The sequence below is a fragment of the Pogona vitticeps genome, chromosome 4, assembly GCF_051106095.1.
Source record: "Pogona vitticeps strain Pit_001003342236 chromosome 4, PviZW2.1, whole genome shotgun sequence".
NCBI classification, from domain to species: Eukaryota; Metazoa; Chordata; class Lepidosauria; order Squamata; family Agamidae; genus Pogona; species Pogona vitticeps.
The window spans coordinates 79157740-79171727 of NC_135786.1; the positions used below are offsets into that span (position 1 = coordinate 79157740).

General features: G+C 40.8%; 1 protein-coding gene across 3 annotated transcripts in view; it reads right to left on the bottom strand.

Annotated features, from left to right (window-relative positions):
* NEGR1 (neuronal growth regulator 1) overlaps positions 1-13988 on the bottom strand; it is a 600158-nt gene that overhangs the window by 224355 nt on the left and 361815 nt on the right. For all 3 annotated transcript variants that reach the window (XM_020795257.3, XM_020795256.3, XM_078392980.1), the window contains exon 3: positions 194-319. In XM_020795257.3, the coding sequence (XP_020650916.1) occupies positions 194-319 (126 nt within the window). The remainder of the gene's footprint in view (positions 1-193; positions 320-13988) is intronic.

Here is a 13988-nt window from a genome sequence, read left to right on the forward strand (position 1 = left end):
CATGGTTGTTTTGCCACCAGTATGCATTCCACAATTAGCAATGTTCATCATATTTTGAAAAAAAAAACATTTCAGATTTCTAGCTGGCAACATCAAATTTTTAAGAATCCAAGCAACACGACACCTGGATTTTTTTTTTCAAAAGTGTGGTGTGTGGAGTGGGGAGAAGAATTACATGAAATTTTAAGCATACCTGATGGAGAGATGTGTCTCCAAGAAATGGAAGGCTCTGGTTTCCCTGTAGCCAAGCAAGCCAGGGTGATGTTGCTTCCTTCATTCACCACGAGGTCATTTGAGATATGACTTATCTTTGGAGAAACTGAAATGAAATAATAGGAAGCAAATAAAGATTTCCTTAATCTGTGAATCATTGTTAGCCAATTAGAGATGTCAGCTCAAATGCAATATCATACCAGTTTTACTCTGCATTGTTCAATAGCTGCACCCTCCAAAGTTACATGTATATGATCAACTTAAGTATGGAAATGTCACGACCAAGTAGTATTTTTCCGTTATTCGCACAGCACTGCCACAGTCTATGTGTTTACTTGCTAAGTACTTTCTTCACTGCTATACATACTTTTCTGAGAATATGTCCCACTGAATTTAGTGAGGCTTACTTCTGAACAGCCACATGCAGAATTGCACTACATTTAATGAATGTTGATACACATTTCTCAAGATGCACACTAGCCGCGTGTAGATATTACTCATGCAAAGACCAGTGTGAGTACAAGAGAATAAGGTTTAGCCTAAGGTTGCCCAGATACTTCTGTCTCCCATATGTTGAAGGGGAACACCTGCTGGGGAAGCATTCTCAATCCAAGAGAGCTTCTCAGATGATTCTTTAAGGACCAGTGATAATGTTAGTCTTATTCCAGGACCAAGTTAAAATATATCTTATCAATGAATAGGCTCCTGCTCACTCATAAACCTCTGCAGCATCTTCAGTTTAGGAATGCATTGTTATGGTTGTTGTGGGTTTTCCAGGCTATTTGGCCGTGTTCTTAAGGTTTTTCTTCCTAACATTTCACCAGTCTCTGTGGTCGGCATCTTCAGAGGACAGAAGTCAGAATTCTGTCTGTGCTCTGTTGCAGTTTTATTGGATAGTTAAGTATTTATAGCTGTGGGATCAGCTTTTGTCCTTTTCAGGAGACTGGGTGATTATGGTGATCAGCATGTTTTTGTTGTGGGTGTATTGTTGTGATAAGGGGGAGAGATGATCTGTCACTATGATTGATGGGTGTCATTAGCTGGTCTTTTGTGTGCAGTGAGCACTGGTCCTTGTGGTTGGGCAGAGTTCGTTGATGTTTTGCAGGCTGTATTTTTCAGTGCTGGGAGCCAGGCTTTGTTGAGTTTTAGACTTTCTTCTTTTTTGTTGAACGCTGATCCCACAGCTATAAATACTCATCTATCCAACAAAACTGCAACAGAGCACAGACAGAGTTATGACTCCTGTCCTCTGAAGATGCTGGCCACAGAGACTGGTGAAACGTTAGGAAGAAAAACCTTGAGAACATGGCCAAACAACCCGGAAAACCCACAACAACCATCAGATCCCTGCCGTGAAAGCTTTCAAGAATACAATGCATTCTTAGTCATCTACTACTTTCATGTTCTTATTCCCACCCCCCAGGAGAAACACAAGTTTTACTTCCTTCAACCCCGTGAGGTATGTAGATTAGGTTGTGGCATAGCAACTGATTCAAGGCCCCTAGTAAGTTTCCTGGTTGAGTAGGATTTGAGCTTGGGTCTGTCCAATTCTTGTCTGATGCTCTGAGCATGGCTCTCCAATGAAAGGTGATATCAACACTATACCTAGGTCCTGTGTCTTTTACCCAAGTTAGTCCAATGAAGTTGTTTCAGTGTAAAGAGATTCACCAGTGATCTGTTGCAGTTAATCTAGGTTTCAAGGCTGTAGCAAGTTAAGAATCGACACCTTATTATTCCAAATACCTTTCCATTATAAAGTTTTATCAGGGAGCTTACAACCATTAGGTAAAAATAGTTATACTCAAATGACAAAACTCTTAAAACCGATTTGGAGCACTTAAATTCAAACAATTGTTCACAAGAAATTATACAACAGCATAGGAAACAATATTGTCTCCAGTACTAGGCTACAGGTATGGGAAAGACGTGATTTGTTTCCAGAAGGCTACACAGAAGTTCACACTTTGACTTTCAACATTTCCTACAGGGGAGTGCCATCACTGACAAGGTCCTGTTCCTTATGACTTAAGAAAAAGGGGAAACAGTCAGGTACTTACTTGTGTCCATACTGTATCTCCTCTCCAAACTTGGCCTATTGAGATTACATCATTTTCAGTAGACTTTGTGCTGTGAAACTCTATTTCTTTGTAGAAAACCTTCTTTTACCAATTATTCTAGTTTAGTGCACTGTCTGCAAGTGGTCTTACTATGGGGACCAATTTATAAAAGCTTGTGTTTGTTAGGAACCCAGTTGTCAGTTCCAACTGATGAATCACTAGTGAAATTCCCTGGGACTGAACAGCTTTGTCCTCCTTCTCTGCTGAGCTCGCTGCTTCTCACATCCTCTTTTCAGCCCCCTGTAATCCCTTTCTATAGCAAAACCTTTCCTAAGCCATTCAGCCTACTCTCAATTGCTCTCTGCTGCTATTTAACTTGTACCAACATATCTGCATTACTCAGTCCCCGAGTTATCACTCCATGCCTCTGCTTTATATATTAGAACTTCTAGATAGTAACTTACAACACCATCCTGTGCAGAGTCTTGTATGCTATTGTTGGGTGCTAGTGATGAGAAATTCTACCCCATATCTTGATTCACACTGAATTGGTTCAGAATGTAAGCTAGGCTATATAGAGAGGGAGAGCAGGAGGAGACTAGAATTAGCATGGTTCAAGTTGGCTGCATCGCAACAGCTCTTTGGAGAACTGCAAGGACCACAAAAGCTTTTCTTCTTGATATACCATCAGTGTACCAGAGATAAGAGGAAGAAGCCACTTCTTCCCCTGTCTCTCTCCCTGCAGTTGGAGTGCCATCACTGCACACTGCTTAAAAGAGAAGGAAGATATTTGGGGAACTGAACACTGGGTAAGAAGGTTCGAGGGAGTGAAGGAAAAAGGAAACTGGGAATTCATCTGACAAGCTCCCAAATATTGTACATTGAACCAGACCTGGCCAGCTTCACCAATACTTCCACTTAGTGTTTGTCTTGCCTTGTGGTAATAGGCAGTAAGAGACACTTTTGCCCCTTACTAGGTGTGTAATTCAGTTTTGTACTTTAGCCATCAGAAAAACATTCAGGCACTAATCCCTGTTCATCTTTCTTCCTCTCCTGCCCTATCAAGGACAGGTCCAAAGAAAAACTAACTGGTGGCCAGTAGTACTGGTCGCCATGATCCTCAGAAGCTTTGCATGGATATTCAGGGGTGGAAAGAAATGTCTGTAAGGATATGTATTGGGTCAGACTGGTCAAACAGCTCTATAAAAATTACATACTGGCAGAATCAATGAAAATAATTCCAACCAGCTTTCTTTCATGAGAACTGCCACAAGGCTGCATGAATACACAGCAATCAATTCAAGGCAGACTTCCAGGATGGAGAGGAGTGTATGGAATGTTTATTGAACTTGGCCTGGGGGCATTAAATGGCTAATGCTGTATCTTTGAAAAGCTGCACTTTAGCATATATATATTTCTTTTTTAAGAAAAAAAAGTACATTAGAATTTTTTAGACAGGGAACGAATTGCTCCATATTGTTTCCTGGATATGGGAAGAGAATTTGACAAATATTTCCTGTTTATTGCTACAAAGCAAACTGTTTACACATGGGTTCAATTTCAGTGATTGATTTCTTTTCCTGGGGAGACTTACATTTCGAGTGTAACATAACGACAAAATGACACAGTAAACACTCGAAGAGCGCAAGCTGTGCAATGCAACTTTTACTCCTGCTGGAGCCCTTTGGAGAACAGAGTTTACATTGTTGTCAGGTGCAGGTTGTCACATGAGTGCTTCCGTCGTATACAGATGTGGGCTATGTCTTGTTTTCTCTGCTTTGCCCACAATGCACAATGAATTCTCCATGGCTAGGTTGCCCTTTGAATAACAGCTACAGGAGGGACAAACTGCAGGAAATGGTTGTTGGCTTCATGGCAGACTTGTGAGCTTGCTGGAAACATGTAGCTGGCCGCTGTTGGAAACAGGATGCTGGATTATCATCGGTATGATCCAGCAGGGCTCGTGCATTCACAGTCTGCTATGCACAGAAGAGATTCTCTGCATCTACAAATCCAAGTGCCCAGTCAAGCACAATAAGTGCTCTGCAACAAAGGTGTACCTACGAAGCTTTTCAGCTGCCCCCTATTCCCAGGCATGCGTGTTCTTAACAGATGCCTAACAGCAAAAAAAATCAATAGGTGAAGCATCCTCTCCAAAAAGAAACCACTTCACAATTTTGGTCTTCACAGGAAATATTCCAATAATTATTTTGGTAAATACCTTTAAAAGACCAATTCAGGGGTCACAAAAATATGCAAGCTTTCAAGATTTCCTGATTTACCTTTGGACAGCTGCTAAAGCCCTGACAGGAGAGAAAATAAAGGTGGCAATCTAATCCTGACATATTTCTGCAAATGATTAGACCATATCTGATTTCTCAGGTTATATGAATACATGGAGTGCTTATTTTGAAAAGCACACAAGGTGCTGAAATGCTGGCCAGATATTATGAGGACAGCACCAAAGTTGTTTTAGATGGGTAATGAATGTGTGAGAGAGCTCTTTTTAGCAGATGCATCAGAAGTGAACATAACCTGCCTGTACATTGCTCTAATGCAAACTCTCCTAGCTTGTTATACTAGACACATGAGGCCTCAAGATACTGAAGTACAATATTTCAAAATGCACCAGAATAGGTCAATATTGATATAGATTTCTTTTGTAATTGTTTCTAAAGGGGGTACTTATTAGGCACTATTGTTTGACATGCAATGTATTTCATAGCATTCCAAACCCAATTACAGTAGGACCCCTGTATCTGCGGGCTCTATATCCATCATTTCACTTATCTGCAGTCTGAAAATATTAAAAATAAAGAAAAAAAACCCAGAAATACATATTTCCACTATGTAACTACCAGAACTGGCCACTAGAGGGAGCCAGAAACCATGCTATATATAGGGTTCATTATTATCCACAGTTTTCAGCATTCATGGGGTGGCTTAGAATTTATCCCATGCAGATGTGGGAGACCTACCATATCTCTATATACATAGGCCAGTATCCCATTGCATAGCTCCACCAGTGCAACAGGAGTGATGTTGCCAGCAGTGGAAGCTTGATGCTAATTAAATATATCCTGTTTTGATTGCTGGTTGTGTGTGACTTGCATGCAATGAGAGGAAATCATGCACAACCCAAAAGTGAAGCATGAACTCTTTAATTAGCAGCATTCTGCCACTGCTGGTGATGTTATTCCTGTTAAGCAATGCAATACAATAGCTATACAATAGGATTTGGGCCATACGTATATAATAACCACACTGATTATGTTTGTTAATGGACTTTATGTCAACCTAAACTCAATTATTTCATGCCACCTTTTTGATCATACAAGCACTTTATTATTTCTTCCACTCAAAGAAAATTCCCATCATAATGACCTGGGACAGGCCCCTCTATGCAGACAGATATGACCTGCTTTAACATCTATTTGTAGTTGAGAGCCCAGTCTTACCAACAATAAGATCCACTAATGTATGGGGGTTTGCTTTTAAAAAATTTGGTCCAAAATAGGGTGTCTCCATGATGTACATGCAAACAAATATTTTTTGGGGGGGCTGGGAAATGTGTGTTTTGGTTGGAAAGCAAAGTAAAGCAGTCTACTGCCAATTTTTTGCTTGTGAAACTCATTTATTTCAATTGTTTTGGTGTATATAAACTCCTCGGTCAGTATAAATTGCGTCTTTGGATTACCAGCAAGAGGTGAGAGCAGGGCTGGAAAGGAGGAGGACCACCAGCAGTAGAGGCAGCAGAAGGAGAAAATGGAGGCAGGAGGAGGCAGAGGTGGCAGGAGAGGCAGGAGCGGCAACAAGAGATGCAGAGGAGTAGCACTGTGATCTGGGATGCAGCACCAGGCTTCACTGCGTGGATCAGTTGTAGCGCTCCACCCAGCTGATGGGCAGTGAAGCTGTTAGGAGCGATAGCTAATCATGTGGCTGTCACATGACTTATAAATTGAATTAAATAACACTGAGACATAGTGCATGGTTTATCATAAGTGTAACCAGGCCCTGAAGTGCTTTGTGGTCCTCCAATGCTGCAACTGCCACCACTGTTTAATTAGAACAAGACTTTTATGACTAACTGTTACTGTTTCTTGATCCAGCCCACAGTTTTCTTTATACAGATGGGCACTGCAACCCTACTTAAATGCATTTGCTGTAGAGGATTTGGAATCGACAGAAGATTCTTTTGCTGAGATAAATTCCCGTATTCTGTCAGAGGTGTCTTTTTTGATGGCTGAACACCCTTTTGCTGCCTGAACTCATATATCTGTTGGAAGAGGGACTGGTCTTCCTCTTGGCAGAAGGGCTGAAAATGGCTGGAGAAAGAACAAAGCAAAGGAGGAGCTGATTTATGCCAGATCCAAACGTTCACCAGTGCAGGGATTCAACCAGTGCTGGCACTAAGTGAGGTCAAAGGGAATACAGTCCTAAGTAAATTCCAAGATGGGCTCTGGATTCAGCATAGCTTCAGCTGGCCTAGCATCATGTGAATTGTCTCTCAGCCGTCTTGGCTAGATATGATGTTGTTCTTTAAATTGCAAACTGCAATCTTCACATTGCTGCAGCAGTTGTTTTGCTACCTTTACTCTTGGTTCAACAAACTCAAGATTGTACCACTCAGCTTGTAATATATTTTACAGTAGGTTAATTATCAGAATTACAAGATTAGCATTTAAAACTATGTGTGTTAATAAAGACTGGCATACCACTGACCCTTACTTTAGTGCTGTGAAGTGGTTGGCTTAGAAGCCACAGCACTTGAGAGCTAAGGAAATGCTGAGGATATATAGAGACAAAGTCTTAAGTGAACACATCATATAAATGCTAGAATATAGAAGCTCAAATCCTGTTGCTTTGTTAGTCCCGCAAACAACGTAACATTCAGCAGCTTTGAGCTAACGCCTACAGATAACTGCATCTGATGAAGTGGACTGCAGTCCAGGAAAGTTAATGATTAAAAAAAACTTGTCAGTCTTTCAGGTGTTGAAAGACACTTTGATATTTTTACTGTGATAGATTAGACAGTAAAAACTTTGGAAGGGGTTAAAAAATAAGTATGTATTTTAAACTGTCAGTTGAATGTCGCAGGAATATCCCCTCTTCCTTAAAACATCCTCCCATATTTTGTTCCCTTTCCCCCCCTCAGTAATACTCCTTTTCACAGCCCAATACATCAGAGAATCTATATTATTCCACTGCTATGGACTACATTCTAGTACAGAATGAGATGCCCATGAGCGCATGGCAAAATTATTTTGTAATGGACAACGACATGCAGAATCTGTAGCCAGCAAGTAAATGGGGGTGTTCTGGGAGTTAGAGTCTAAGATAATAACATTCCCTATCTTTTATTCCTAATAAATAAAAGTGTATAAATCTCCCATGTCCATTTAGTTTGAAGTAAGATCTAATTTTACTTAGTAGGGCGTACATCTGGCTAAGCAATTCAAAAGGTCATGCTATATTTCCAAGACAAGTAAAAACAAAATTAGTTCTTCCAAAAGAATGTTATCATTGCTTTGTCATTATCTGAAACCTTTTTCCAGAAATATAAGATTCATAGAAAATGTAACTACAGTAATTTCCTACCTGCCTTCTCCTCTTAGTTCTCCCAACTCTTTCTTTTCTTGGGTTAGCATCTGGCTAAGATAAATGATGATGGTGGAAAATAAATTGGAAATTGACTCCCCACCCCGTAACCCAGTAGGTGTCATCACATCAGAACTTAGAAAAAAATCCTTATTGGACTACAGCTCCAGAATTCCCAGGCATCATGAGAGTCAGAAACTCATAAAGTAACATTTTCTAGGCTTTGCATTATGCTGCCACGCCAAGCCTCTTGCAGCAAAAATTGCTGAGTTCATGACACCCTAAACACTAAAATTAATGCAAGTCCTGATCCTGCTTGGCACAGATACTTGATCCTTTTTGTGCACACACTTCTCTTGTATTTCTATGGCTTCACTGGATTCTGTGTCTGTGATCAGTCCAGAACCATCCATTTCCCCAGGTTGCAATATTTACTTAGGAAATGGCAGAGGCTCAGTTTTGGACCCTGTCAATCAAGGTGCTGATGAATTCACAATTGTCATGAAACAGTTGGCAAAACTAGTAATGGGCATTTTGTCTTTTTGCTCTCTGGTTCGACAAGGGCTAGAGATTGAGATTTTATTTTTAAACGAAAGCTTGTCATCCAGACATGGGGATGATCCACTGCATCCATCTGCTGGACCACTGCACCAAAATCTGGGATCAGAGGATGGGTAAGTAATTTTCTATGGTGACTTATGGCTCGTGTGCCCACATAGAGGGCCCTGTGTGCCAGCTGTGGCACGCGTGCCATAGGTTCGCCATCCCTGCACTAGAGCATACATTTGCAATAGATACAGCCTGAAGAGAAGGGGAATTTCCATATTCAGGCCTGGAAGGGAAGACGGCAGCCTGGATATTGCAACATAGCCAGAACCGTTACAATATAGGAACTTCTTCCCAAAGTATTTGAGGCTTTGATTTTAAATCCTGAATCCCCATCTCACAGCAGGAAGCACTAAATGTGTGTCTGAAAAAAAACAGATTTTAAGGCCATGTGCTATCTCTATAAAGTCCATGCCAGATGTAAGCATTTACACACTAGATCCAGGGACTGTGGAGCACACATGGTGCTGACCCACTGCTGGAATGCAACACTGCAAATCAGGGCACAGTCATCACTATAAATGTTGATTCTCAGGACAAATGGGACTGTGCCACAGCCACGCATTCCCACCCCCCGAATCAAGAGCACAATCCCCTGCCAAAGAAGAGGAGGAACAGAATACAGTACATCTCAAAAGAAAAGGTATTGCTTTCAAAAGAGGGTAAAGTGAAGAGAGTTGGAAGCTATGGCCATTTATCTGCCCAACGGGTAATCTTTGGGTTTTGGCACCCTCTAAATTCTGGTGCCCTGGGTCTAGGCCCTGGCATCACTGCCTTAGTTACAGGTGCAGGTCCAGGCTCCAGTGCCTCCAGTGTCTCAGGCTCTAAGGTTTGTGGTTTCACAGTGGCATTCACATCTGATGTCCCCTTTGTCGGCAGCCCTAAATCCGCACGCTCTTGGGTGTACAGTGGTGCCTCACTTGACGGCGATAATGCATTCCAGGAAAATCACAGTTAAGCGAAAACATCGTAAAGCGAAAATAACCCCCCCATTGAAACGCATTAAAAACCTTTCAATGCATTCCAATGGGCTTAAAACTCACCGTCCAGTGAAGATCCTCCATACGGTGGCCATTTTCACTGCCTGTATAGCAAGGAATTCATCCCTAAACACAGCGAGGAGCTATTTTATTTACCCGGTGGCCATTTTGAAACCGCTGATCAGCTGTTGAAAAATCATTGTTTTGCGAAGAATCGGTTCCCAAAGCAGGGAACCGATCATCGCAAAGCGAAATTCCCCCATTTAGACCATCGTTTTGCAAAAAGATCATCGTAAAGCAGATTTGTCGTAATGCAGGGCAATCCTAAAGCAAGGCACCACTGTATGTTCAGGTCTCCCCGACTGATGGGACAAGCCCATTTCTAGGTAGCAAAAGGGGATATTATTTCAGCATCCCATCCCTACCAACAACCCCTGCGATTTTTGTTCTAGAGCGGAGGGAGACAATGTTCAATCTTTGATTTGTTTCATATATCCTGTTTTTTGCTCAAAAGTAAAGGCTATTAGAACTGTGTGTAAGTTAATGTTTATGACCTACCTCTTTTCTACCATTTTCATTTTTAAATTAGCAGAGACAACCTTTGTGACTAGCTTGGAGTGCCAGAAAGAAGTGGAAAGAAAAAATATCCAGCTTTTCAATTTCCCAGAACAGCCAAGGATAATATTACATTGCCTTGCAATTTGAAATGAGTTTGTACATTTCCCCCAAAATAGAAACATATTTCAAAATATGTCACCATACAACCCTCAAAGGCAATAATCCACTCTTAACACAGTTCATTTAATAACCTCAAAAGCCATGCACACATTGCACAGCATCATCGAGATTAGAAACGTACTGAAGTATTATTTCCACATAAAAGGATAATTTATTAATCAGATTCCCCATGTAGATTCCCGAAATGTATCCATTATTCTAATTCATTTTTTTCAAAAAAAGAAAAATCTATTCTATGGCAAAGAAGAAAATGAACAGCTGTGACCTATATAGACCAAAATGAGACAAACTAAAACAATTTTTGTCAAACTCTCAACTTAAACTGCAATATCTTGATATCAAATAGGTTAAAGAGAAAAAAATAAACATTTAAAATATAGATCATTTAAAGATAGCTTTTCATAATTAACATTTTCTTTTTCTACCATACTCTTTTGAAACCTTGAACTTGAGGTATTTATTTATTTATTTATTTTTATTTATTTCATTTATACCCAGCTTATCTAGTCAATTGTGACCACTCTAGGCGGCTATTATGGCGGTAATGTATTACTGATGATTGAAAGCCTGTTAATAAAATTCATCCCTTTGTCTATTATGTGTCGATGACACTGAATTGCTTGTGTGTGGGTTCACGTTTTATTTAATTTAATAAAGCATTAATCAATTTCGTGGTCTTTTGTTATACACATCCACCCATATATACAATTCATCATGGAAAAAGAAATAGAGGGCCAAATCGCTTTCTTAGATGTCATGCGAACCTGAACTCCTATTGGGACACAAGGTCCACAGAAAACCCACCCACACAGACTGGTACCTACACAAAAACTCCATCCACCACCCATGACAAAAAAGAAGCATAATCAAAACACTGTTAGACCGTGCAAATCGGATCTGTGAAGCTAATTTCTCAGCACTGAACTCAACCATCTGAATTGGGCCCTACAGGCAAATGGCTATTCCAAGAATGAAATCACAAGAGCCATCAAACCGAGAAAACAACATTTAACTGAAGAAGAAAAACAGCCACCCCTAAATAAAGTATTTCTGCCATACATCAAAGGGGTCACGGACCGCATGGGGAAACTTTTTAAAAAACACAACCTACAAACAGTATTCAGGCCCACCACAAAAATACTACAAATGTTATGGTCAGCAAAGGACAAAAGGGACCCCCTCACCTCTGCAGAAGTATACTGGATACCTTGCAGTTGTTGCCAGGTATAAATTGGGACCATAAAATGGAACAGATTCAAAGAACATGAGAGACACCGCAGACTAAAACAACCAGAAAAATCAGCAGTAGCTGAACATGCCCTGAAACAAGCTGGACATTAAATTCTATTTCAAAAGACAGAAGTACTGGACAACACCAGCAATCATTATGTTGGACTACACAGGGAAGCCATTGAAATCCACAAACACCAGCAGAGCTTCAACAAAAGAAGAAGAAAGTCTAAAACTCAACAAAGCCTGGCTCTGAGCACTGAAAAATACAGCCTGCAAAAAGGTCCACAAACTCTACCCAGCCATAAGGACCAGTGATCACTGCACACAAAAGACTAGCTAACGACACCCATCAATCACAGTGACAGATCATCCCCCCCCCTTATCACAACAATACACTCATAACAAAAAACACTCTGCTCACCTTAACCACTCAGTCTCCTGAAAAGGACAAAAAGCTGATTCCACAGCTACAAATACCCAACTATCCCACACACTACACCAGAACACAAAGTTCTAACTCCTGTCCTCTGAAGATGCCAGCCACAGAGACTGGTGAAATGTTAGGAAGAAAAACCTCCAGAACATGGCCGAAGAGCCCGAAAAAACCCCCTGCAACAACCATTATCTCTGTTACTTGTGATGGGATATAAAATGAACTGCTTTACACAGAGAGCTTGGCAAAGTTCCCTTTTTCAGCCTGTAACTCACAGAATCCCCTAGCCAGCCAGTACCGAGAGTCGTATTCCCCAAAAATAATTTTTTCTGTCTTCATGCATATTTCCTCATGCATATTAGGATTTTATTTTTATTCTGTTCATTAATAGAAACAAATGAGTACAGCTCTGGGGCAGCATTTAGCTGATTGTCCACACAGCATTAATCAGAGTGTGAGCATCATTTTATCTTTCGGGGGAGGGGGGAATAATCACAATGAGTTATTTTTGTGTAACTGGTCTCTGCAGTTTAAATCCCTCAACTGGTTATGTGGCTGCCAGGTAAATGTTTGCAGTATTTTCTCCCTGTGAAGGAGAGAAGGCAAGAGCCTACCAATATGCAGAATTCAAAGTCTGATGGCACAGCTTGCTCCAACTCTGCTTAACCCTTGCACTTGTGTGTCTAAAACATTGCCTGAAATTAGAACAGCCACCACCACAATGTCCTAAGGCAAGTGTCAGCCTCAGACAGAACAACAGCAGACAAAACAGCAGCCATAACATCACTGGGAAGGGGTGGGCTAAGGCAGATGCTCATAAGGCCCACACTTTGCTTTAGTAAATACTGAAAGTTTATGTTTGCCTCACAAAACACCACACAAGTCTGAAAAGGCCTTGAAGAAGAGCATGCTTCGAGCATCGGGTAGTCTTAAGAAAGGCGATCATTGGGAGTGACTCAGTCCAGCTGGGACTGGAACCAACCTTCTTTCCAAATCTATTCAAAAGCTATCTAGACTTCTCAGTTCTATATGGAGCACACCACTAACTGTACAATGTGCTCATTATTCCCTGTGCATTGTGTGAATGGATCTTCCTGCTTCTTCATACAATATTTACTCCTTGTTGTGCTAGTTTCAAAAGGTCACATTTTCTTCTCTCAGGCCAGGAGCAAACAACTTGTTCAAAATCCCCATGAAACATTCTCCTTTTTACTCCAGATTGTAATGTGTGTCAACCAGCATTTCCCTCTGAAAGAACATTTTAGCCAGGGCTTCCCCCCCCCTCTTCCTTCCTTCCTTTTAAAGCCTGACTTGAATCCACAGGGCTTGGGATGGGTATGTATTATTCTGCTATGGTGCTGTGCTAGAAACATTCTCTTGTATCTGCTTGTACCTGAGCCACTATATTCTCCATAGGTGGCTTCTGCTCTAACTTACAGTCTCTCTCTCGGCTGTGGAACACTCTTCCAACCAAAATTCGGCTGGCACCCTCACTGGGTGTTTTCAAAAGCCAGCTAAAACCTTGGCTATTTAAACAGGCCTTCCCTCCAGTCAATTAAGTGATTTCTATCCCCAGTTTTTTCTTTTTCTTTCTCCTATAGTAGGCCATCTTGGCAATGTTATGGTAGGTAATCAATTACTCAAATTGTAATTATAATTGTAAATAACTGAACATTTTTATGATTTTACATATGTATATATTGCCGGTTTTTATTTGTAAACCACCCTGAGTAGACATTGTCTAGTGGGGCGGGTAAAAATCCAATCAATCAATCAATCAATCAATCAATCAATCAATCAATCAATCAATCAATCAATCAATCAATCAATCAATCAATCAATCTCTCTCCAGGGGTTGGTCCCATTTGAGGAGTTTGTTTGTTACCCCCTGTTACTACGCATAGTAACCTGGGAAGCTTCTTTGACTTAGTATTACAGCAGGTCTATGTTCCCTGTTTGCAGAAGCTGGAAAAGCCATTTTCTTTTCTTTCTTTTTTTAAACCTACAGAGTTCTCCAGTCATTCATAGCACTGGCGATGCTGTACGTTGTAGTCCTCAAAAAATGATTGTGTCACTGTTTTGGGTTTTTGCAGTCTTCTCACCCAAACAATGCCTCCACATCTAAGATAG